At 36.5% G+C, this 27,436-nt stretch overlaps 2 protein-coding genes, 2 long non-coding RNA genes and 1 other non-coding gene across 5 annotated transcripts; 2 read left to right on the top strand and 3 right to left on the bottom strand.

Annotated features, from left to right (window-relative positions):
• Window positions 1-13,269: 13,269 nt before the first annotated feature.
• On the bottom strand, window positions 13,270-15,162 carry LOC126697815 (uncharacterized). Its single transcript, XM_050394926.1, has 2 exons — window positions 13,955-15,162; window positions 13,270-13,717 (listed from the first exon to the last, which is right to left on the bottom strand). The coding sequence occupies exons 1-2, from the start codon at window positions 15,160-15,162 to the stop codon at window positions 13,270-13,272; spliced, it is 1,656 nt and encodes a 551-aa protein (XP_050250883.1).
• Window positions 15,163-17,040: 1,878 nt separating this feature from the next.
• On the bottom strand, window positions 17,041-18,459 carry LOC126697801 (uncharacterized). Its single transcript, XM_050394907.1, has one exon. It carries the CDS (start codon window positions 18,457-18,459, stop codon window positions 17,041-17,043), a length of 1,419 nt encoding a protein of 472 aa, XP_050250864.1.
• Window positions 18,460-19,248: 789 nt separating this feature from the next.
• LOC126706394 (uncharacterized) lies at window positions 19,249-20,807 on the top strand. Its single transcript, XR_007648585.1, has 2 exons — window positions 19,249-19,535; window positions 19,855-20,807. It is a non-coding gene; the product is annotated as an uncharacterized LOC126706394 (long non-coding RNA).
• Window positions 20,808-21,971: 1,164 nt separating this feature from the next.
• Window positions 21,972-23,750, bottom strand: LOC126706389 (uncharacterized). The gene is made up of 2 exons (XR_007648583.1): window positions 23,484-23,750; window positions 21,972-22,385 (listed from the first exon to the last, which is right to left on the bottom strand). It is a non-coding gene; the product is annotated as an uncharacterized LOC126706389 (long non-coding RNA).
• A 310-nt stretch (window positions 23,751-24,060) lies between these two features.
• Window positions 24,061-24,168, top strand: LOC126716218 (small nucleolar RNA Z279/snoR105/snoR108). The gene has a single exon (XR_007652036.1). It is a non-coding gene; the product is annotated as a small nucleolar RNA Z279/snoR105/snoR108 (small nucleolar RNA).
• Window positions 24,169-27,436: the final 3,268 nt, after the last annotated feature.

Raw genomic sequence — 27,436 nt, 5'->3', positions numbered from 1 at the left:
AAAATGAACTTCTTAAAGTTTAAGGATGAAAAATAAACTTTTAATAAAGTTTAGGGACCAAGATAGTATTTTACCCAAAAACAATTAATGCATATATCATGATATAGTTTTAGAAATGTCATAATTTTTTAATTTTTATGAGTCTTTATTAACTATATATAAGAATTCATATATGTATAAATTGAAAAAAAAAAAATTGAATATCTGTATTCACCTTATATGTATAAAAATTGTTTCATTTCACCCTCTCTCTCTCTCTCTCTCTCTCTCTCTCTCTTTCTCTCTCTCTCTATATATATATATATATATATCTGTATATATTAAGAGGATTCAGAAAGTTAGTTATTGTTTTTTTTCTTGTCAAAAATATCCCTACATTAATTAACCAACAACTTTAAAATGGGGATAAAATAGTAAATTGGCAAAAGAAAGTTAGTTATTACTTTTTTTTTATTGTCAAAAATACCCCTACCTAAAACTTAAAAATGGGATTAAAATAGTAAATTGACAAAAATAATTAATTTTTACTTCTACGTTAAAATGCATTCCTACTTCTAATAAGCTCCTACTTTTACGTTAATTTAAATTCTTATTTCTACTCTTTAACTCCCTACAAAATAGGATCACTCTTTTGTTAGTTTTAAAACTCCTCCAATTTACAAAACTCACCCCACCTATTCATTTTTTTTTTTTTTTTGGCAATTGGAAAAAGTAGAAATTCCAAATTATAATAAATGCAAATTATTAATCTTTACCCAAAAAATAGAAGAGTCTCGGAGCACGTGTGTGAGCACGTGCTCAGAGGCTAATATATATTAATAGGTAAAGCTCAGAAAAATTTTAATTAGAATTTGAAATTAAATCCAATTTTACGCCATGTATCTAAATTTATGTGGGGACCACACCATACTTATTCACTTAAGTTTGTGTCTTATGTCCACTTAAGTTTTTTAATTTTTGTGTCAAGTGAGTTAATGAGTGAAAAATACTAAGAATCTAATATTAATGAATTATAAAATTTAAATAAAAGAAAAAAATAATCACATATACTCGATAAAAATTACCACACAAGAAAGTTCACCACACATTCTATCTTATTAAAAATTAGAAAAAATATTATCATTAGAAGTATTAAATTTATGTAAGAATTTTAATATGGGACTAATTACATTTACTTTTTTTTAAAAAATAATTTAACTAATTATTTATATTTTTATGATAAAAAGTGTGTTTAATTTTAAATGTATCTATATGTATGCATATGTTACATGTTATTTTTTTTTTTAAAAAATTATTTGATTAATTATTTATGTTTTTACAATAAAAATTGTGTTTAATTTTAAATGCATTCATGGATTTGCATGGGTTACATACTAGTACTTAATAATTGATTAGGCAATTACAAATCAATTGCTATTAGGAACCCCTATAGGTATATAGATAATAATTGTTGTAAGTTACATTTAGTTGGTTAGTTAGTTACAATTTCAAGTATGTTAATCACATTTAACACATGTTGAAATTATTAATGCACATGGAGAATAATAAAACCATTAGGATAAAGCCATGTGAGCCAATATAATAGTTTTATAGTTCTATAAAGACTTGTAATCACATTGCCATTCATATGGAAGAATAAACCAATTGATTGTTTAGTTCATTTCCTCTCTCTCTCTTAATATTTCTCTATGAAAGGTGATTATTTCGAATTAAGTCAATTTCCCTACAATTTTTATACATTTCCCTACAATATCTATCCATCCGCATTAGGAAACTTAGGTTCCTAACAATTGCCAAATTGCCTTGGGACCCTTTCAAAAATGTATAGTACGTGTATGATACATATGTAGTAACATTTTAATATATATAGTTGCATTTCTCATGAAAAGATTTTTCCAAAAAGATTTAAAAGTCAAGCAAAAGAATAATTGAAACCATAATTTCAACTTCTTGGAACTTACAATCATTTTAGAATGTGAATTTGAGTTTGAGAAGAATGTGGTATAAAAATCTTGATTTACACCCTTCAATAATAGTATTCCACGTTAGATTTTCATAAACTCATGAATAGGGTTTACCGCACACAATAAATCCTTTGTATTTCAGAAAATCAACCAAATCATTCCATTATAATCAGTTACTTTCCTTAATTATATTTCTTTGTTAGGCGGTGTCTTTGATGGCTGGAGGCATCTTTTTCCAGATTATGGTAGTGCCTCCAATGGCCTAGAGGTGTAGCGTCTTTAGCTAGTTGTAGGCCCGATAATAAGGATGATGGGTTTGATTTTTTGAAACAAGCTGATGATTCATTTATTATCTGTGGTAGACTCTATTCATTAGTTTGTGAAAATTTAACGTGATATATATATATATATATATTTATGTATGTATGTTGTTATTGAAGTGTGTACACCAAGGGTTTTACATCATATCTCAATTGAATTTGAACTCTTAAGAGTATATCATTGGTCTAACATGAAAGAACTCTTATTAGTAAAATTATCAAAGGATTAGTCTCCACAAGACAGGTCAGGCTTCAATTCTGTTAGAAATATAACTAAATTCATTATTTCTTACCTTCTTTCTTAGTAAACTCATTTCTTAACAACTAAATTTTTTAGGATTATATATTTATAATTTATCGGTATTAGAGCATGTAATCCTATGGTCGAATCTCCTCTCTCCTTTACCACTCATTTAAAATCTCACAAAGAATATTCGTTGCTGACCTTGAATAACCAAGGTTGGCCACGCAGCAATTTTGTCTAGTAATTATTGTATTAAAGTTGGACCATTCTTTTTGGTCAACTCATCAGTTTTGGTGTCTGAAATCATACGATAATTTGGCTATAAAAATAACTTTCCATGCATTGATCCCTTCAAAATTTCATTGTGTTTGTGTTTGTGTGTTATAGAGAGGGAGAGACAGAGACTTAACATGAGTAGTCGAGACCAACTGCCAGGGAACGACAATAATCCTAACCAAAGTGCAATAGATAAACTCACAAAAATCAATGAGAAACAAGAAAAGCGAATCCGAGCACTAGAAGCAAAAGCTCTTCAGCTCACCAACTTATACTTTGTGTTCCAAGGAGTCATTCTCTCAACATGTGCCTCAGCCAAGTCTATCAAATGTCATCACTGGTGGATTCCCTTTGTCCTCTCCTTGCTTGCCGCCATCCTCAACCTCTTTGCATTTTACTTCACTGTCAAAAAAATTTTGAGCTGCAGAGAATCTTTTGACCAAAACTCGGCACACCTTGGTGACCTGAAGGCGAGATCAGAACAAAACCCGCCTGGAGACTCGCTTAGGCCAGAGTCGCCAGACCCGTGTAAAAAGCGGTGGCGCCGTGTTTTGGCTTATGCAAGCATTGGCTTGTCTTTAGGCTTCAGTGGAGTTGTGCTTTACGGTTGCCATGCAATTCTTTGTTACAAGAGGAGCAATGAAAATGATCAATGCTAAATATATGCTTCAACTTTATTAGTACTGAAAACGGAATTTGGTGACAAACAAAAGAATGTATTAAGGTCTATATGTATATGGTACTCCTTTTCGGCTATTGCTTTCCATCTTTCTAAATAATGTTGCTGTTTTCACATTTCTTTGTAACTGTAATAAGGGATTTTCTATCGAAATTATGTTTGGTTATGCGTGGCTTTATTCAATCTGGCATTGAAATTTACCACTAGGCTGCTCAGCATGTATTTATGAATGAAAATAATATGCAAGGTTCAGTGTAGATACCGGATTCGGGATCCTTAGACTCTTAGTTTTTCCCCCCCTTAAAATGCTTATTGAACTCGTAATATTTGAAGGGTTAAATTTATAGTAGGAGTTATATATATTATATTATAACAACACGAATTCAGGATAACAATCATTCATAATGTGCTTCATTATGAACCAAATTCCATGTTGCGATCAAGATACACTAATTATCAAAGAATAATCAACATCTTTGCAGGTATTCATTGTCTACGTCCGGCATATACAATCAAATGTTTCATCAAACTTATATCTAAGTAAAAAAAAATTCTTAAACAAATTTTAGTTAATATGTGCCAATGCGTGATTCCTCCTTCATCTAGAGGTTCATATGCAAGACGTACGGTTGTACACATGCTTTAAGAAAAGAAAGCTTTAAAAATTATTAAAATCAAGGAATTAATAATTTTCTATTTTAGAAAATCTGAAAACTTAGAAATCAAATTCTTCCTATGACAAATTTTTTTGGTAGAAATCCAATGACAAGTTTGTTTCCTATGTCATGTCACTACTCACTATTGGCATTGTTTTATTTATTTTTTGTTTTCTCTCTATTTTCTTCCATTCATACTGTGGAATTTGAAGACTCTCTCAACTTGTGCCAGCCTGGTGAACAAGTCGCTATGCATGTCCAACCAGTTGATACGTAATTTTCATGTCGACTTCCATTAGATGTCTAGCCATCATGGTGTTCACTTATCCCAAAAAACAAAAACAATAATGAACTTTTGCATCCTTAGGTTGTGTTCAATTTTGAATTAGTCGCAACGATAACGAGGTTCATGTTTGCTTCCCACGACTTGGCTAGGTCAATCTATGAATATCTAGTTTTGCTGTTTGCTACTAGGAAAATTGCAGGAAGGAGTTTTAGTAAAAACCAAACATTTAATAATGGCTAAATTTGTAGAGATACACAATGTGGTTTCGTGGTATTGCCAAGTTATTTTCTCATAAGAAAAACCTAGGAAGGGGTGTGCATATGGACATGCATGTTCTTGAGGATGCTATCAAAATGATAACGATGGAAAGAATTCAAGCATGTTAGAAGACAAGAAAACAATGTAGCACTAGACCATGCGTGCTCTAGCTCGCCAAGCTCAGAACATTGAGAGTGCCACTAGTGTGGCTTGAGGAAATCCTACAGTGCATTGTAAAATTAATATAATTCACAGAATCACATTGATATTACTGACCTCATGAAATAAAACTCTTGCTTCCCAGGTTCTTAAAAAAAATGGTGATTTCACTCAAGGTTATTTTACATCCAAAAATTCTCTCTCTTTTAATTTTATTTTTTTGGAATAATTACATAATAATTAAATTATAATGTTCGACATTAAGTCTTAGAACCCACAGAAGTTTGATTGAATAATCACATAAAGGGTTTTCTAGTGTGAAATTGAGTTTTAAATTACAGTGGAAATCCTCAGTAAGTTTCTATTATCTAAAATTAAGAGAAACCCACAAAAGTTACATTTAAAACTTAATTTCACACCAGAAAACCCTTTATGTGAAGGTGTAAGAGTATTTTAGTACAAAAAAATTCATAAAAAAAAAATATATATATATATATATATATATATATATGTTCATTAAATTGTATTCATCTATTAAGATTATCTTATCATTTTACGATTTTTTGGTGTAAAGATTCACATGAAAGAATTTTCAGGCTCTATTTGGTAGGAATGATATAAAAGTAAGAGGACAGAAAGAAGAAAAAAAATTATTTTAATATTTTGTGCTTGGTCGGATAGAAAGAAAAGAAACACTTAGAAAATGAGTGTCACTTTTCTTTGTTTAATAGAGAATATTATAATTACTATCATATCAATTTGTATAAGAAATAAACATTCATAGGTATATTTCACTTATTCATTAATTCATTAATTATTTTGTGATATTTCTTTGAAAAGTCATATTTTTATTTAAATTATATTATTATCTCCAATAAATTAATCACCTATTTATATGATTTAAATTTTCAGTTTAATTGCATCCTAATTCATGATTAATAATATAGCAAGTATTCCTTTCTAAAAAAAAAAATTGTTAAGCTGCAGCCAAAAAAAAATCCAATATTAGAAGAAATATAATTAACTATGTAGGGCAGAAGACTTTTATATCCTCCTTGGTGTATATTGCAATTTCTGCTCACTTTTCCACGCATGTTTGGTGGAATAAATGAGTCAGTACTGTAGGCCCATATGAATGAGGACACTCAACTCCATATCTCTCATTTCCTTCGACTTTTCCACTGTTCCATGCCATAAAATATCCCACTTCATGACTACTTTTGCACCTTCTCATTTCCACTCTTCCCATTTTCTATGACACCAATAAGGTTTACACATATTTTTAGAGTTTCAACCTATGACATCTGCTTTTAATAATAGTTTTTTATCATTAGATTTGACATCAATCAATTTTTGATGTATGTAGAGATTGAATCCAAAATCTCTTATTCAACCATCAGAGATTTTACCAATTTAGCTAATTGGAACTCACTTTTTGTTTTAGTTTCATACAGAATAATCAAGGATTCAAATTGTAACAATGCCAATCATGTCTAAAATTTTTCAAAATTGATCAGTCCATAATTATTGTAAAAGAGATGAGAAAAATAAGTAATGGTTTAGGGATCAATTTGGTCAGTTTTGAAAAGTTTTCGACTTTGTAATACCCGGTTCCAAAAAATAAATAAATAAATAAAAGGAAATTTATTTTAGGGGTAATTTAGTAATTTCTGATATTGAAGTTAGCAATATTTATACCCTAATTGTATCATGTAAACCCTAGCCACCCTATGGATTTTGCTTTTTACGCCTAAAGATTTTCTGAGAGGAGTTGCCGTCCACCCCCCCCCCCCCCCCCCCTTTCCTCATCTTTTCTCCTATCTAAGAAGCCAACCAGTATATGTCCAATTAAGCAAAATTTCACCACTAAAAGCACATCACTTTTATTCCATGATTCTTATTGAGGGCAATGTAACTAGATGTGTGTTGGCCACTATTGGGCAGTACTGACTTGTCATTAAGGTTCCTTATTGATAGATAAAAGATGAAGCCAATACCAATTATTTGAAGGTTTCCAAGAATTTAGTCTTTTCACGTGTAAAGCATCTTTGCCTTGTTGTCTCTGTGGTGTTGGATGGCATTGAGATTTGAGGTCCAAGGATCTAAGTGACAAACTTGTTTGGAGTAAATTCTTTATTTAGTTTGCTAAAAGGTCTACATTGGATTGGTCTTGGGAAACTGCAAGGATTTTTTAATAGGCTTTGGATTGAGGTAAGTAACCTTATCCTAATTGATTTTAGTTTGCGTAATTTTAATTACTGAAAATTGTTTATAGTTGTTACAATTTTATTTCTATTATACTACTGATTTCAAGTAAAGAATTATCACAAATATATCTGATTACTAAATATATAATGTATTTTATTTAATTGTTTTTTTAGCTATACTGATTCAAAAAAAAGAATATAGAATTTCCAAAAATATATATATGAGCATTGAATATAAGATTTATTTTAACTAATTGTTTTTTAGCTATATTGATTTAAAGTAAAGAATATAGAAATATCACAAATATATTTGAATATTGAATATATGATTATATATATATATATATATATATGTATTTGAATAAGAAATATGTTTGTTAGAAACTATGATGTTATATATATATATATATATATATGATTATGGACAATCTGACTATGAATTGATTCTGATACCCAGCCAATGGGGGTTATTCATTGGTACCCTGATACCCAAACTAATGAGGGTTGTTCATTAGTATTTTGATACCCAAACCAATGGGGGTTGTTCATTGATACTCTGATACCCAGCCAATGGGGGTTATTCATTGATATTTTGATACCCAAATCAATGGGGGTTATTCATTGGTACTTTGATACCCAGCCAATGGGGGTTATTCATTGATACTCTGATGCCCAATCACGGGGATATAACGTGACCATAGTCATAAGATTGTTAAGAATATGAATTACGTTTGAATATTTGAACTATTTTGAGTCCTTAAAACTACATATGTTATTTTGAAAATGTTTGAGTATTTGAACTATTTTGAGTCACTTAAACTGCTTATGTATTTTTGGAACCTATTGTAAGTTATAACTTTTGATATATGGAAAACTGACTACTTTCTATATCATCATTGATATATTTGTAAGATTAAAGTATGTGATCTATTTGCAACTTATTATTTTAATACTATGAAACTTCTTTAGTTATTTTTGAAAACCCATTGTATATTATAACTTTTGAAAACTCACATTACATCTTATTACTTTACAGATCTATTGCTTGATAGAACTTATTAGGATTTTGGTTACTTATTGAGTTGTCAACTCACCCCCTTTTTCCCATCCAGTTTCAAATTGTGAAGAATAACGAGTCTTGAGAGTTTTGATGTTGTGTTGTGAGCAGGAAAGAAGCTTAGTGATTTTGGGATTGGATAGTCTTCTAATTATTTTATATTTATTGGCCAATTAGCATTAGGTACATGAGGTTTGGATTTTGTTCCTATTAAATTATTGGAGATCTATTTCATAAAGAAATTGTTAAGGTATTTTGGATTTATTTGATTTAATTTTTGAGGATAAATTTTTAGTTGCTAAGAAGGCCTTGCACACTTGTAGGGTGTTTACTATATAAGCGTGCGGCAGTTGTCACGTGCCTATCTTTATAGTTGGGTTCGGGGCGTGACAGACTTAGTTGGTATTAACCCAAACGTCAAGGGTATACCGGTGTTAATTGTATTTTAATTTTTTTAATTTTTTTTTACCCTTACAACATGTGCCCCATTTGGTCAGTTTGCCCCTTTTATTTTATTTTTTCTTTTCTCTTTAGTTTTCCTTCCTTCCTACTTCCTAGTTGAGACCATAGTGAGTGATTCGTGTTTTTAATTTTCTTTTTATGGCAAATTTTCAAACTTATATTTTTGAAGTTACGAAGATTTTTGAGGCCAGAGTAATGATTGAGATAAATATTCTTCACTTATATTTTTGACATTTATTTTGATGATCACCTTATAATTGAGAGTTCTAGATATGAACCAGAATTTCAATAAAGAATGATAGGTATCTCATAAAGGATTTAAGCATATTTTGTCCTTCGAATTATAATGTTAATTTCTTGGTTAGAGGACTTAATCTTCCAGTAGTTTAGTCCTCTCCCTTTTCTTGAGTCCCAGTATTTTATTTAGTATATATATGATTGTGGCATTGATGCTTCAATGAACACGAAAGTCACTGTTGTATTTACAGATGGTTGAACTTGATGAACTCTGGGATATCAGTGGACTGAAAATGCCGGGCCTTGGTAAACTTGCGATTGAATCCTGAGAAAACAAGTAAAAACTCAGAGGAGACCGGTGGTAGCCGGCCAAGAACCCTCCGATGGTGAAGTTAGTCTCTGACTGAAGAAATGTAAACTTAGTTTCTCAAGAACAGAATGCCTTACTCTTTCATTGACGTGTGCTTATATAGTATACAGGAAGCGGTTACTTGTTTAGTAACCGCTCCTACAGTTGGGGAATCCAACAAGCTCGGAAATTAACTTCCGTAACTGATGTAGAAGTTCGTATTTCACAACGGTTGGGCTTGGCTGGCGACGGTTCGTTCTTCCACCCGGCGGAGACGTAGTAATCCTCCCTCTTGTCTTTTACAGACGAGGAATGGTAGCGAGCTCGTCCGTCCTTGTCAGACGGACGAGTGCTAAGAAGCCCGTCCGTCCTTAAGGACGGACGGAGGTCAGTAAGCTCGTCTGTCCCGTCTACCTTGAGGACAGACGGATGAGTAACCAATGCCTTACCTCGTCAATCCTTTGGACGACGTGCATGGACAGAAGATAACTTAGCAAATTTTCGTTACACATCAGTTGCCCCCTTGTTCATATGGGTCGTCTAAGGAGACGAACAGCCAGGTGTTGTACCTAGAAAGCCCATACGTCAAGATGTCATGTGTCACATTCTCATTGGTGATTAGTTTCGTCGATCCATTTCTCGAGATGAATGCCACGTGTCACTTCTCGATTGGTTGTGTCGTTTTGTATGCCCAGGTCAATTTCCTATAAATAGGGGAATTCCTCCGTTGCCCCCTACATTTCTAAAATTTTCGTTCTTTGACATTCCTCGTCTAGAGCCTCGTCTAGGATATTCCTCACGTCCGTAGCCTCCATTCGTCTTAGAGCCAGGTATTCCCTTTTCTCTCGTCTTTTAGGTTTTCTTTTTAAATCTTTTCTAAAACAAAATGTCGTCTAGCGACAGTCTAGAAAAGGTTATAGACGAGTATCAATCCATATCCAGTACTAGTTCTAGTGATTCTAGTAGTAGTGATGTAGGGAATTCTACGGACGAGGAATATGTTTCCGGCGTCCCTGGGTTTCCCTTAGAGGCTATTCAACAAGAAATTAGGAAAGCCTCAGGATCCCAGGCAGGTACCTCGTCCAGGGTTTCCTTGTCCGTCCCTCCGTTTGTCTCTTTGGACGAGGAGGAAGTAACTGTTTTTAGCTGTGCAATAGACATACCTTCTAAGACGGACGATCAAAGGTTAGATAATATGAGGACATGGTACCAGATCCCAGACGAGCTTAACCCTAGGTTACCCGTCCGTGGAGAATGGTGTTGTGATCCTCGTTTTGGGATAGGCGTCTATGAGGCCTATCTTCTAGGGGGTTTGAGGTTTCCTTTAAACGCTTTCATTAGGGAATTACTTGTTAGGTTAGGTTTGGGGGTATGTCAGTTTAATCCTAACGCATGGAGATTGGTCATCTCTATGCAAGTCCTATGGAGAGAGGTGTTTGGGGGGGACCGTCCTCTTACAGTGGACGAGTTCCTCTACTGTTATAAACCCTCTGAAATTCATCAATCCCTTGGCTTTTACCAGTTTACTGCCAGGGGTAAAGATTGTAGAATGATTAGGTCCCTACCTTCGTCTGACAGAAAGTGGAAGACGGAGTTTTTCTTCGTCTCCGGAAACTGGGCTGGAAACCCTTCAGACGTTGGACGGGACACTTTTGGTCGTTATACTGGGGACCTAGGGAACCTTCGTCCTCAGGGTAAGTTTAAGTTTTTTTTTTTTTTTTAAGTTATTATTATTTTTTGTATCCTAACTTATTCCTTTACAGCTGTTGGGCGTCCTTCCCTTAGCAAGTTTCACCGTGATCGCGTCCACAGAGCTCGTCTATACGCAGATAGGAGTTTCCACTTCCTAGTGACTCTTAGACGGCTTGCTAAGTGGGGACTTGGTCCTGATCCTTCTGACGAAGCACTAGCGCACGAAATAACCGTAAGGAGAAGTAAGCTTCTAACTCAGGACGTCTTTAACCTTTTTTTTTTTATGTTCGCTCTAAAAACTCTTTTTTTTTTTTTTTTAGGAATGGCGACAATGAAGGGTAACAAGGGAAAAGATGTAGCTGGTGAGGGAGATCGTCCTGAGGCTGGGGACGTCCGTCCTGAAGCTGTACCCCAAACTCGTCCGTCTGCTGGGGACAAAAGAAAGTCCTTACCGAAGAATTTGGACTTAGGGAGCCTTCCCAGCAGGCGGGACAAAAGAGTGAAGCATTCATCGTCTAAGGTGGCCAAGCCTATTTTGCCTCAGCCCAACCTCTCCGTCCAAACAATTGATGTGGACGTATCTCCACCTGTGGAGATGACCTCGTCCAAGACCCCTCCTAGGACGACTGCATCTGTCTCGTCTCAGCCCTTGCCAAGAATATCTTCGAACATAGTTGAAAACGAGGATTTGGCTTGGCAACGTTTCCAAGAAGCTGTAAAGGACGAGGACATACATGCTTGCTATGACATGTCTTTAAAAGATTTTGAACATTCTGGTGTTCATGATCTTTTTAAGGTAAATTTCCTTTCGTCTTGCCTTTATTATTTCACTATTTTCTGGGCGTCTTAACCAAGCATTTCTCTCTTGCAGGCCATGTCTAAGTTCATTGCAGCGTCTAGGCAAGCCACTGAGTTGGACAAGACGAGAATTTTGCTGGAGACGACCATAAAAAACGTGAGGGACGAAAGTAAGAAATGGGCTGGGGTTGCTGTTGAGGCTAAGCAGAAAGAAGCGGAGCAGCAAAACTTGATTGCAGAGTTGAAGGCCTCTGTGGTGGAGAAAGATTCTCGTCTCGACCACCTTCAAGTGAAGAATGACGAGCTGAGTACTTCCCTCTCCAAGGCCAAGGACGATGCCATTGCGGAGTTCAAAGCGTCCAAGGAATTCACAGATTTACTGGATCGCAACTATGCGGCGGGTTTTAAGGATTTCAGGATGGACGCCATTGAAAACTTCCCTGAAGTGGACTTCAACTCTATCAAACTTAACTTGAACGCTGCTACCAGCTCTCTTCTCCAAACCAGTTCTGAGGACGTTAATATTGAGGACGATGCCTCCACTCAGCCACCCACTGCCCCTTCTGCTTGAGAACAAGTTTTCTTTTTTTTTTTTTTTTTTTTTGTGATCCTCTGTTTTGGGATCTTTGATGTAATTCAAATACACTAATCTCGTCCAGATCTTTTTTGGACGAGATATTGAAACTAGTTCTTTTGCAAGGGTGTTTGGACGTTGGTTGTCCGCCCTTCGAACAGTTGGTGGATTTTTCCTTTATGTATGGACGACATTTTTCATTTCGTTTGCTTAGCTTCATACTTTATTCGTCCATATTTGGTGTGTTTAAACCATCTATTAAAACTTAAATGGTTAATTCTCGTCCTTAGACTAAATTGTTTTTTGCTTTGTTATGCGCTCTGATCGTCCATGAATTTAGGGACCTTGTCCGTCCGTAGACTGGGTTTTGTCTCAAAAGTTTCGTCTATGGACTTTACTATTCATGGTCTGGACGTGCATTTTGCCTCGTCCTTTATATGAGTGTCCAGGGCCTAGGCAAGTTATGCGTTTTTCCTCGTCCTTAGATCCGGACAAGGACACCTTCACCTTGCTTCTTACCCTTATGGATTATGAGTTCGTCCAGGGTTTAGGCAAGTTATGGGTTCTTCCTCGTCCTTATATCTGGACGAGGACGCCTTTATCTTGCTTTTTACCCCTATGGACGAATATGCCTTGGGCTCGTTATAGGTTCCACCTTGTTCTTTGATTAAAATGAAGGTGTCTTGCCTTTCCCTTAGGAAAGCTTTAGACGTTACATCTCCGTGTCCAGAGAATTTACTCGTCTGATTGACAATTAAAAAATATTTTGTTCTTAGCCACCCTGTAGGTTAGCTTCGAACGAGAATGCCATGGAAATCTGAAATTCACACAACATTTTGTACATTACATAAATATCGTTTACAGATAAGGCACATACATGCTAATGCCTTTTATTTAGTAAGCATTCCATAACTTCGTCCATAATCATGATAAATAACCACAACACAAATAACAAAGTGATAGTATCAAACACAGCATAAAACATAAGTAGAATATAAATAGGGTAGCAAGCTTCAAGCTCGTCCACAGTGAACCTCATTTCGGCCCGCTTCTACTGGTAGTACCTCCTCAGGTGCTCCACGTTCCAAGGATGTTCTAGCTTTCTCCCGTCCAGGGCCTCCAGGTAATAGGATCCTTGTCTTTTGAAGTTGATGACTCTATAGGGTCCTTCCCAATTGGGGCCCAATTTCCCATGAGCTGAGTTCTTGGTTGCTAAAGAGACCTTCCTCAGGACAAGATCTCCTATTTTGAAACGTCTTGGTTTCACCCTTGCATCATATTGCCTAGCCATGAGGTTCTTGTACTTCGCTGCCCTGTGCTCTGCTTCTGTCCTTACTTCGTCTATAAGATCGAGGTTCAAGCGGAGTTGCTCTTCGTTATCCTTCTCCTCATATGACATCACCCTATGGTTAGCCATGTGCACTTCCGCAGGTATAACTGCTTCACTTCCATAGGCTAGTTTAAAAGGGGTCTCCCCTGTAGGGGTCCTCACTGTCGTCCTGTATGCCCATAGGACACCGGGCAACTCATCTGGCCATACTCCCTTTGCCCCCTCAAGACGAGTCTTGATGATCTTCAGCAAGGATCGGTTTGTAACCTCAGCCTGACCGTTTGCCTGTGGATGTGCGGGGGAGGAATAATGATTTTGGATTCCAAAGTGTAGACAGAAGTCCCTGAAAAGGGTGTTGTCAAACTGTCGCCCGTTATCGGAAACTAGTACCCTGGGCACTCCAAACCTGCACACTATATTCTTCCAGACGAAGTTCTTTACATTCTGCTGTGTAATGTGTGCCAATGGTTCTGCCTCCACCCACTTAGTGAAATAGTCAATCCCTACCACCAAGAATTTCATCTGTCTAGTTCCAAGTGGAAATGGACCCAGGATATCTAGGCCCCATTGAGCAAAGGGCCACGGGGCCATCATTGGGGTGAGGTATTCTGATGGTTGTCTGGGGACATTACTGAATCGTTGGCACTTGTCGCATGCCTTGACATAAGCTTTTGCATCCACTTGAACAGTTGGCCAATAGTACCCTGCACGGACGACTTTTTGGATAAGCGACCTGGCTCCTGAATGGTTTCCACAGGCTCCTTCATGAACTTCCCTCAGCACATAGTTCGCCTCTTCTAGGGCCAGACACCTAAGATAAGGTTGAGAAAAGCCCCTCCTATAGAGAACTTCGTCCATGAGGACATATCTTGCTGCTTTTATCCTTAGTTTTTTAGCTTCGTCCCTTGCTTCCGGAAGTCTCCCGTCCTTCAGATACGAGACGATTGGGGCCATCCAATTTTCTTCATTCCCTATTTGCTGTACTTCCGGGAGATCTACACTCGGGACATACTGAATTTCATCATACTCTTCGGTCGTTCCAGTTGCTGAGGCTTCCTTCGCCAATGTGTCTGCTTCTGCATTCTCTTCCCTCGGGATTTGAATGAAGTTAGCTTTCCTGAATTTTTCCACAAGCTGTAATACCCTCACCAAGTACTTTTTCATTCGTTCTTCTTTCGCCTCATATGTCCCATTTATTTGGCCCATTACCAGCGAAGAGTCTCCCAGGACGAGGACCGACTCCGCTTCTACAGACTTAGCCAATTCTAGCCCTTTAAGCAGAGCTTCATACTCCACCTCATTGTTAGTTGGTCGATATTGCAGACGGACTCTATGCTTCAACTTGTCTCCTTCAGGGGATTGCAAAACCACCCCTATTCCTCCTGCACGCTGTATGGACGAGCCATCTACATGGACCACCCAATTTTTATCCTCCTGCACTTCATCGTTGCATCTTGGAGTGAACTCCACAATAAAGTCTGCCAGGCTCTGAGCCTTAATAGCATGTCTTGGTTGGTATCGGATATCAAACTCGCTAAGTTCGACCGCCCATTGGATCAGACGTCCTGCAGCTTCCAACTTGTTCATAGCTTTCTTAAGTGGGTGATCTGTCATAACATTGATTACATGGGCTTGGAAGTAGTGTCTTAACTTCCTGGAAGCCGTGATGAGCGCGAAGGCCAGCTTTTCTATTGGCGGATATCATCCTTCCGCCCCCCGCAGTGCCCTACTGGTGTAATACACTGGCTTTTGCACTTTTGCTTCCTCTCTTATCAGCGCTGAGCTCACAGCATGCGTGGTCACCGCCAGGTACAAAAACAGTTCCTCTCCTACCACGGACGGACTTAGCAGTGGGGGCATGACAAGATACGTCTTCAAATCTTGGAAGGCTCCTTGGCACTCGTCCGTCCATTCGAAAGCTTTCTTTAGAACCTTGAAAAATGGTAAACACTTGTCAGTAGCTTTAGAGACAAACCTGTTGAGGGCGGCAACTCGCCCGGTGAGAGATTGAACTTCTTTAATATTCTGCGGAGGCTTCATTTCTAGGATTGCCTTGATCTTTTCTGGATTGGCCTCGATCCCCCTGTGTGAGACCATGAATCCAAGAAATTTTCCCGAAGCCACTCCGAAAGCACATTTACTGGGGTTCAACTTCATACTGTATCGCCTGAGTGTGTTGAAGGTTTCTTGCAAGTCGTCTAAATGCTTACCCTCTTCCAGACTTTTCACTAACATGTCATCCACATACACTTCGACATTTCGCCCAATCTGAGGACGGAACATGTGATTGACCAGTCGCTGATACGTTGCTCCCGCGTTCTTCAATCCGAAGGGCATTACTTCATAACAGAACAAGCCCTGACTAGTAACAAATGAGGTTTTCTCCTGGTCAACCTTGTCCATCCGTATCTGGTTGTATCCTGAGAAAGCGTCCATAAAACTAAGCAGTTTATGGCCCGCGGTGGAGTCCACCAGCTGATCGATTCGTGGTAATGGATAGCTATCTTTGGGGCAAGCTTTATTCAGATCAGTAAAATCCACACACATCCTCCACTTGCCGTTCGCCTTTTTGACCATTACTACGTTGGCCAACCAATCCGGATAATACACCTCTCGGATAAACTTTGCTGCCATCAATTTTTGAACCTCGTCTTTAATAGCATTTTCTCTCTCAGGAGCAAACACCCTTTTCTTTTGTCGTATTGGCTTCGAGGATGGACATACGTTCAGGCGATGGGTGATGACATTAGGATCTATTCCAGGCATATCCTCATGACTCCATGCGAACACATCTACGTTCTTCCTCAAAAACTGGACAAGGTTTTCTTTAACTCCTCTTTCTAGATCTGCCCCCACCCTGGTACATCTCTCATGGTTCCTTTCGTCTAAGGGAACATCTTCCAGCACTTCAATAGGTTCTACCACGACCCTTTTCTCTTCAATAGTCATTGTCTGCACTTGCTCGTCCGTGGCCAACATAGCCAAGTAACACTCTCTCGCTGCCAGTTGATCTCCTTGCACTTGTCCTACTCCATAGTCTGTTGGGAACTTGACTGATAGGTGGTAGGTGGACGTAACTGCTCTCCAACTATTCAAAGTTGGCCTCCCAATTATGGCATTATAAGAGGACGAACAGTCTACTACCAGGAAACTTACGTCCTTGGTGACTTGTTGTGGATATGCCCCTACTACCACTGGTAATGTAACAGTACCCACGGGCTGCACCCTCATCCCACCAAAACCTACTAACGGAGAATTCACCGGACGAAGACGGTCTCGTCCTAACTTCATCTGCTGAAAAGCTGGAAGATACAGGATATCTGCCGAACTTCCATTATCAACGAGTACCCTTCTGGTTGTGTAGTCAGCGATGAGCAAGGTTATGACAATAGCATCGTCATGAGGATGGTGGATTCTTTCAGCTTCTTCTTCGGTGAATGTGATTGCCTGTTCGTCCATATCCCTAGGTGGTCGTCCAGAGAGTTGGACGCTCTACACCACCTTCAGGTATGTTTTCCTGGACCTGGACGACTGAACTGTTGAGCTCCCTCCGACGATAACCCTGATTTCTCCGAGAGGTGGCCGTGACGACTCTTCAGCTTTTCCCTTGAGTTTGTCGTCCTTATGGTCTCGTCCTAGGAAACTTCTTAGCTTCCCCTGCCTTATAAGATTCTCAATCTGCTGCTTTAGATCAAAACATTCGTCCGTATCATGCCCATGGTCTCTATGGAAGCGACAATACTTGTTTCTATTGCGCTTATTCGGATCTCCCTTCATTTTTTCTGGCCACTTCAAGGAAGGATCATCCTTGATTTGCATTAGGACTTGATCAAGTGGCATGTTCAATGGCGTATACTGCTGACTTCGTGCTGAGGGGCCTGCCTTTCTGTCACGATCCTTTTTGTCTTCCGTTCGTCCTTTCTTGAGACGAGGACCCTGCTCTGAGTGACGAGTGGGGTTAGCATCCATTTTCTCAATTCTCTTCCTCTTCTTGGCTATGATAGCATCCTCCGCATTCATAAAATTCTGGGCTGAGTGGACGAGTTCGGCCATGGTCTGAGGCTCTTGCTCATATAGCTTGTGGATGAACAAATCAGAGTGAACCCCATTGTGGAAAGCCGCCAGGAGCAGCTTGTCATCCATCTCGTCCACTGCTAAAGCTTCCCTATTGAACCGCGTAATGAACGACCGCAAACTTTCATTCTCCCCTTGTTCTATGGTCAGCAAACTGGACGAGGAACGCTTGTGCCTCTGTCCTCCGATGAAGTTGTTAACAAACAACTTACTTAATTCTTCGAAGGACGTTACCGTGCTGGGAGGTATTTTGCTGAACCACACTCGTGCGGGTCCTTTAAGGGTAGTAGGGAAAGCTCTGCACATTATTTCATCCGGAACCCCTTGAAGATGCATAGTAGTTTTGAAGGTGGCAATGTGGTCAAATGGATCTCGCGTCCCATCGTACGAATCTAAGGAAGGCATCTTGAACTTCGGTGGCAAAGGGTGAGCATTGATGGGAGGCACAAATGGGGAGTCAGTCCTGTGAACCAAGTCCTCTACGGGGTTGGTCCTCTTCATATTTTCCTTCATTTCATCCATAGTTCTTCTCATTTGGTCCATCTCCCTCTCCAAGTGAGGCACCCTTCTTGAAGGGGTACCCCTTGACTGGCTCTCAAACTCGGCATTCCTCTCATCTTGGCTCTGGACCTGTCTTCCAACGTTCACATCCCGATGCTGCCTCCTCATGTTAAGTTCTCTAACCAACTCCTGGTTCTGGCGGGTCAATTCTGCCATAGTAGCAGCCATGGATTGCACGTGTTGGACAGAAGGCGGTTGTACGGTAGGCACCGATTGACGGTCGCCTCTACTTTCTTGAAGGCCTGGGCTGGTAGCCCTTGACCTTGTCCGGACCATTTCAGCCCATATGTCCAAGAAAGAAATCGCAGAATCCAACAATGGAAATCAAACGTTATTCTTTCCCACAGACGGCGCCAACTGATGAACTCTGGGATATCAGTGGACTGAAAATGCCGGGCCTTGGTAAACTTGCGATTGAATCCTGAGAAAACAAGTAAAAACTCAGAGGAGACCGGTGGTAGCCGGCCAAGAACCCTCCGATGGTGAAGTTAGTCTCTGACTGAAGAAATGTAAACTTAGTTTCTCAAGAACAGAATGCCTTACTCTTTCATTGACGTGTGCTTATATAGTATACAGGAAGCGGTTACTTGTTTAGTAACCGCTCCTACAGTTGGGGAATCCAACAAGCTTGGAAATTAACTTCCGTAACTGATGTAGAAGTTTGTATTTCACAACGGTTGGGCTTGGCTGGCGACGGTTCGTTCTTCCACCCGGCGGAGACGTAGTAATCCTCCCTCTTGTCTTTTACAGACGAGGAATGGTAGCGAGCTCGTCCGTCCTTGTCAGACGGACGAGTGCTAAGAAGCCCGTCCGTCCTTAAGGACGGACGGAGGTCAGTAAGCTCGTCTGTCCCGTCTACCTTGAGGACAGACGGATGAGTAACCAATGCCTTACCTCGTCAATCCTTTGGACGACGCGCATGGACAGAAGATAACTTAGCAAATTTTCGTTACACATCAGAACTAGTCTTGAGCTCACAATCTGGATGAGGATGATGGATTGATTCATTTGATGGGGCTGTTTTAGAGGAGAAAGTATATTCTGTTTTTGAAACTCCAACTCAGCATCCGTGTGGTGTTTTTAGGTCCAATGAAAATTGACATATGTATTAAAAATTACACATCAGCAGCTTAGTTAAATTAAAATCAAAGAGACAAAAATGCCCAAAAATTTTCAAAGCCCCGCCATTAAAATAACAACACGCATTTTTCCCTTTTTGGAAAATCAAAATCTTCCCTCCATCTCTGTTTTCTCTCGCACCGCTCTCTCCTCCAAACCTCCATAGCCACTGCCTAGCATCATCGCCGGAGCTGCCGAACATAACCAATTCTGAAAAGATCGGCCTTTGTCTGGTAAGAAAACCTCAAAATTATCTCTCATTCTTGTTGCTTCCAACCCCAAAGCCAGAAGATTTCTTGCCATTTCCAACATCTGATATCACAAAAAAGTTTTCTTCTCTTTTTCTATTTATTTATTTGTATTTTTTACATCTTATTTGTATTTTTTTTTTTTCCTTACTGAAAATGGGTCTATCTTTTTATGATGTTGGATTTGGCAACATAATCTTTCTTATTTTTATAACCAAATCTTACCTGAAATGGTTTTATTCTGTTATGGGATGAGAACATCTGATGTTGCAAGATTTGTATGATGATGGATTTTGCTTTGCAGGTCTGTTATAGGGTTGAGATTTGGTTGTTTTTATTTAGGGAAGAGACGGATCTAATGGGGACTTAGAGTTGGAGTTTGGAATTGTGAGTTTGGGGTTTATTTGCTATCATTGTTTTAATTTGTATTATTATCTTATTATCAATGTCTATAAACTTTACATGGGATTGGACTGCCTAGATTAATTTTGATGGTTCCTTGTAGCTAATTTATGATGTTATTCATGTTGTGAGTTTGGGGTTTAATAGCTATTATTCGTTGTTTTAGTTTGTATACTATTTATTATCAATGTCTATAAACTTTACATGGGATTGGGCTGCCTAGATTAATATTGATGGTTCCCTGTAGCTAATGTACGATACTACTCATGTTGGTTGCCAAGCCGAACTAGATTAATTTTGATGGTTCCTTGTAGCTAATTTATGATGCTATTCATGTTGTGAGTTTGGGGTTTAATAGCTATTATTCCTTGTTTTAGTTTGTATCCTATTTTTTATCAATGTCTATAAACTTTACATGGGATTGGGCTGCCTAGATTAATATTGATGGTTCCCTATAGCTAATGTACGATACTACTCATGTTGGTCGCCAAGCCGAACTAAGATCATATAGTGCTAGCCATGTACTTTGTTACTTGAATATAGGTTCTACTGTTATGTTTAGTATACATTACATTTTTGTTGATATAATTTTTTTTTTCATGGTGCAGAGATGGATGTGTAATTTTGTTCTATTGCACAGTGGAAGAACATCTTGGATAGTACTTTTTACTTGAAAATTTTTTAGTTAGCATAGCTGAAAATTTGGATAAGTGATTGTATAGCCAAACATTAATTATAGCTGTCAATTTGGAAAACTTTTGTAACTAATGAAGTTACTCAAACATGATAGATTTTGTGTATGCTTGAGTAGCTTCTAGTTAAAGACTAATTATATGCAAATGATGAAAGTTTTTATGCAATAGTACATTTTATTCTTATATATTATTTTCTATATGTGCATGATATGGTTATTCAAGGTGAAGGATAGTTATGCATTGTCTTCTTTTTTATGACTTTGTGGCTAACCCAATAAGCCATCATCGATAGTCACAATTAAATCACCTAAACCCACTGATTGAAGACAAATCAGCCACCATGTGACATGTTCCACAGAAAGAAGGAAACCTGACAGTAACTATAAGTAATCTGCGGTTTAGGTTTCATATTTTGGGACTTGCGTGTTTTGGATTTTGTGTTGTTTAGTTTCATATTTGTGTAAATGTTTACGTTAGGTAGATTAATTGTGGATATGAAGTACTGTTAGTTTGTTTGTTGTAGGGAAAGAAAGTTCCAAGCTTCACAAGGAAGATGGCTGGGAGGTCTAAGCAGGGGAGGGCATTTTTTGTTGGTGACAAGCATGGAAATGTGGCCCATCACAAAGGGAAGAGAAGGCCACCGAAATGTGGACTTGTTAGTGAGCCTATTGACAAGAAGACTTTCAGAAGCACGACAGCTCCACCAAGCACACCATGATCAAAGAAGCATGACATAGACAAACTTTATAGTCTATTTTTGGATACGACTAATTGTGTCTTTTCTAAGAATGCAAAAAAAGAACCTAGTGTATAACATTTGTTTAACTTTTGCACCACCATTAATTAACATGGATGTGAAACCTTAGATAATTTGGTAAATGTATTAATGGTAACACCAAAACATGGGAGGTGATATTGTGGAATGAAATTATGCAGGTTTTTTTGTTCATGGAATTGTTATCAGATGTGTGGAAACTCACTTCCTGGAATAAGCATCTTTGCTATAGTTACATTGTAACTTAGTACAAAACTACTTGGAAAATTGCTAGTTATGAGCTGATTAGTTTGTAATAGACCTTGATGGCAATGTGATGCATTAATGATAGAATGTTTGCATAGAAATCATGAATGATGACTGAGTACAATGTAAAATATATGGTTCAAGTTAATGGCTTTTCAATTACACATATAACCTTTAATCATTGGAGGAGCCAACTTTGCTTCTGCTATATCAGGTTATGATGAAAATGTTGCCGTTGTCTCAGGAGTTGGAACACTTGTATAAATCAATGTTAGAATTGCACCAAAAATATACAATTTGAGATTTCATGAACAAAGTGCCATGCTTATTTATTTATTTTAATCTTTCAAAACAGACAATCCATCAAATGGGTGACAAAGTACATTACAAATCATAACAATAATATTAAAATGTAAATTTGATCCAAACTAGCTAAACTTTTGGCAAAATCTTTTTGTGCTCCACTCTAACCCCATTGCACCATATCAAAAGATTCACAATAATTACAAATGCAACCCACTATAACAAAAATGCAATCCTCAACCTTTTTTCCTCCTTGTGGTGTACAATTAACTCATCTTGATCAACTCTATCTTTATCAATCTTTTGCATGTGTTCTTGTAGTCGACATATAACTCTGTTCAAACCAACAAAGAATGCCCTCCTCCATTCAGACCTCCCAACTCTCTTCTTGGTGAAGCTTGGAACTTTCTCTTCCTACAACCAACAAACCAGTAGGTAACACACTATAGCCAATGGAACTTAAGAAATTGAACTCAAATAACTATTGAGACAACATTAACTTTAGCTAACGTATCTCCAGCTAAAGTCAAGGGATCAGATAATAATGTTTAAGATTCTTATGTTATCCAATCACTACAAACTGATAATGTTTAAGAGTTCTTATGTAATCCAATCACTATAGTGTAGCTATCTGTTGTGTCGTCTAGTAAAACAGTTCTTTGTATACGAATTAATATAAATATAATTGGTGGCTGTTACTTAGAATTAATTAAGGAAGCAAGAAACAAAATATTCTGTATTAGTTTCTTTAATAATTATTTAACAATGGGGTAGGCTATGTAATTATATCAACAGAAATATAATATCTACTAAACATAACAGCAGTAGAACCTATATTCAAGTAACAAAGTACACTATTAGCAATATATAATCTTACTTCAACTTGGCGACCAACATGAGTAGTATCGTACTTTAGCTACAAGGAACCATCAATATTAATCTAGGTAGCCCAATCCCATGTAAAGTTTATAGACATTGATAATAAAATAGGATACAAACTAAAATAAAGAATAATAGCTACTAAACCCCAAACTCACAACATGAATAGTATCATAAATTAGATACAAGGAACCATCAAAATTAATCTAGGCAGCCCAATCCCATGTACAGTTATAGACATTGATAATAATCTAGGATACAAATTAAAACAATGATAGCAAATAAACCCCAAACTCATAATTCCAAACCCCAACCCCAAATTCCCATCAGACTTGTCTCTTCCCTAAACAAAAACACCCAAATCTCACCCCATAACAGACCTACAAAGCCAAATTCATTATCATACAAATCTTGCAACATTAGGTGTTCTCATTCCATAATAGAATAAAACCATTTCAGGTAAGATTTGATTATAAAAATAAGACATATTATGGTGCCAAATCCAACATCATAAAAAGATAGACCCTTTTATTTTCGGTAAGAAAAAAAAAAACAAATAAGATGTGAAAAATACAAAAAATAAATGGACAAAAAAAAAAAAAAAAAAAAAAAAAAAAAAAAAAAAAAAAAAACCTTTCTTGCGATATCAGATGTTGGAAGCGGCAAGAAAGCTTCCGGCTTTGGGGGTTGGAAGCAACTAGAAAAAGAGATGATTTTGGGGTTTTCTGACCAGATAAAGGCTGATCTTTTTGGAATTGATTATGTCCGACGGCGAAGCTCCGGCAACGATGCTAGGCAGTGGCTATGGAGATTTGGAGGAGAGGGAGCGGTGCGAGAGAAAGCAGATATGAAGAGAAAATTTTGATTTTCAAAAAAAGGGAAAATGCCTGTTGTTGTTTTAATGGCGACTTTGAAATTTTTAGGGGCATGTTTGTTTTTTTATTTTTTTATTTTAAGTTAACTGAGTTGTTGATTTGTAATTTTTTTAATACATGTGTCAATTTCTTATTGGAACTAGAAACACCATATGGATGCTGAGTTGGAGTTTTAGAAACAACATATACTTTCTCGTTTTAGAGGGACTAAAAGAGAGGAATTTGTAAGGTAATCTAATCCCACATCGAAAGCTAATATTGGAATGTGTGGAAGTCGCTTCTTTAAGGAAGAAAATTGAACCAATGTGCAAACCATGATCCTTCAGGCAGTTAACGGGATGTGATGAGCGGTTGGCTCTTGCAATATAAAAATGCGAGATGGATGTCCTCCCCAAAGCCTGGTTACGACAAACGGGCACTCTAATCTTAACCAATCTGATCCCAACTTTAAAATAAAGCATAGTTTTTGAATCAGTGTAAAAATGGTGTAAATTTTATGAAGTTACACACAACGCAAAGTCGTTTCTATTTTATGAGATTCAACATGCATGGTGTCTGATGTTTTTGAACCAATAAGACAACATCCCCCCCCCCCCCCACCAAAAAAAAAAACCCCATTATTATGTGAAGTTCTAAGAGTATTTCAGTACAAAAAAATTCATGAAAAAATAATATGTTCATTAAATTAAATTGTATTTACCTATGAGGATTTTTTTTGGTCTTTTGGAGATTTTTCTGGTGTAAAGATTCCAATAAAAGAAATTTTAGGCTCTATTTGGTAAGATGATATTAAAGTAGGATGGTAAGATGATATTAAAGTAAGAGGAAACAAAATATAGAAATTATTAAAAAGTAAGATAAAGGAAAAAAATATTAATATTTTCTATGATAGGTGTTTGGTCGGATAGATAGAATTAAAGAAAATATAGAAAATGAGTGTTATTTTTCTTTGTTTTATATTGTTATGCCAAAAATTTTGTAATTCACCTAGTTTATAGCTCTTAGCTCTTAGTGTTTTCAAAAAAGACATTTAAGGTTCAAATCTTCCTTCTCCCAATTGCTGAATTATAAAATAAAAATAAATAGAAAGAAAACGGTATTAGAAAATAAAAGATATTTCACAATTTAAACTCTAATTACAATTATAGCTTTGTATAAGAAATAAACAAGCATATGCATATATCAATTATTCATTAATTATTTTATAATATTTCTTTGAAAATTTAAAATTAAAATTTGCACTTTAATTTAAATTATATCATTATCTCCAATAAATTAATCACCCATTTATATAATTTAAAATTTCAATTTATTTTCACATTCCTTCAACTAGATTAAGACCCTTCTGGCCATATTTTGATAATAAAAAAATTTATATAAATTTTTCAATGTTAATTATATATAAGAATTTCACACATGTATAAATTGATTTTTTTTTTTTTTTGAATATCTGAATTCGCCTTATATGTATAAAAATTGTTTCATTTCACCCTAAATACTTAATAATCGATTAGGCTATTAAAAATCAATCGCTGTAAGTTACATTTAGTTAATTAGTTAGTTGGTTAGTTAGTTACAATTCCAAGCATGTTAATCACATTTAACACATGTTGGAATTATTAATGCACATAGAGAATAACAAAACCATTAGGATAAGACCATGTGAGTCAATAGAATAGTTTTATGGTTCTATAAATACTTGTAATAACATTTCTATTCATATGGAAGAATAAATCAATTGATTGCTTAGTGCATTTTCTCTCTCTTAATATTTCTCTATAAACGGTGACTATACCTCGAATTAAGTCAATTTTCCTACAATTCTTAGGTTCCTAACAATTACCAATTTCCTCGAGGCCCTTTCAAAAATACAAAGTGTATGATACATATATAGTAACATTTTAATATATATATATATATATATATATATATATATATATAAGATTTAAAAGTGAAGCAAAAGAATAATTGAAACCATAATTTCAACTTCTTGGCACTTAAAATTATTTTAGAATGTGAATTCAAGTTTGACAAGAATGTAGTATAAAACTCTTGATTTACACCCTTCAATAATAGTATGCTACGTTAAATTTTCACAAACTCGTGAATAGGGTTTACCACACACAATAAATCCTTTGTATTTCAAAAAATCAAACAAATCATTCTATTATAATTAGTTACTTTCCTTAATTACATTTTGTTAGGCAGTGTCTTTGATGGCTGAAGGCATCTTTTTCCAGATTATGGTAGTGCCTCCAATGGTAGGCTTGATATTAAGGATGATGGGTTTGATTTTTTGAAATAAGTTGATGATTCATTTATTATGTGCGGTAGACTCTATTCATGAGTTTGTGAAAACTTAGTGCGATATATATGTTGTTATTGAAGTGTGTAAACCAAGGGTTTTACATCACATCCCAATTAAATTTAAACTCTTAAGAGTATATCATTGGTCTAACATGAAAGAACTCTTATTAGTAGAATTATCAAGGTATTAGTATCCACAAGACATGTCGGGCTTCAACTCTGTTAGAAATATAACTAAATTCATTATTTCCTAACAACTTCTTTTCTTGTAAACTCATTTCTTAACAACTAAAATTTTTAGGATAATATATTTATAATTTATCTAGGTATTAGAGCATGTAATGCTATGCTCGAATCCTGTCTCTCCTTTACCTCTCATTTAAAATCTCACAAAAAATATTAGTTGCTAACGTTAAATAACAAAGATTGGCCAAGCAGCAATTTTGTCTGGTAATTATTGTATTAAGTTTTGGCCAACTCATCAATTTTGGTGTCTGAAATCATACGGTAATTTGGCTATAAAAATGACTTTCCATGCATTGCTCCCTTCAAAATTTTCCTGTGTTTATGTTTGTGTTTGTGTGTTAGAGAGGGAGAGACATATCAGAAAACAGGGAAAAGAACTTCCTCAATTGTATATTTAACCAAAAGAAAAATGTACACATTATATACAATCAGAGTAGCTTAAGAACTAACTAACAACTCTACACGTGTGAATCCACATAGTAACTACCATTCTCACGTGTCTTAACTAACTTTTGGAACTGATAAATACACACTAAAACTACCTACAACTTTAACATCTTAAGCTACTTGTCATTTAACTCTTGCTTGTCTTTTCTTTCTTCAATTCTGTAGTTTTGCCTTGTTGTTGATTCTGTCAAGCCTTTATGCTTCTCATGCTCACCATGCTTTACATTCTAATACTCCCCCTCAAGGGAAACTACAAAATGAATATTAATCATCCCCATTTTGCAAATCAAACTTGAAAATTGATTGAAATTGAGTGCCTTGGTCAGTAAATCAGCTAATTGACAATGTGTTCTAACATGGATCAACTTGATAACCTTTTCAAGCACCTTGTCCATCACTACATGACAATTAATCTCTATATGCTTAGTCCTTTCATGGAACACTGGATTTGATCCAATGTGCAATGCAGCCTGACTGTCACAAAACAATAAAGCCTCTTTATTGTGTTGAACTCCAATATCTCTTAGAAAATACAACAACCAGACTATCTCACATGTAGCCACAACCATGGCCCTATACTCTGCCTCTATTGAAGATCTTGAGAATGTGCATTGCTTCTTTGATTTCCATGAAACTAATGAATCACCAATGAATATGCTATAGCTAGTCATTGAGCTTCTTGTGTTAAGACACGCAACCCAATCAGAATCT

The sequence above is a fragment of the Quercus robur genome, chromosome 2 (assembly GCF_932294415.1).
Source record: "Quercus robur chromosome 2, dhQueRobu3.1, whole genome shotgun sequence".
NCBI classification, from domain to species: domain Eukaryota; kingdom Viridiplantae; phylum Streptophyta; class Magnoliopsida; order Fagales; family Fagaceae; genus Quercus; species Quercus robur.
The sequence above is the reverse complement of the archived record's forward strand: the minus strand, read 5'-3'. Positions and strand labels throughout refer to the sequence as shown.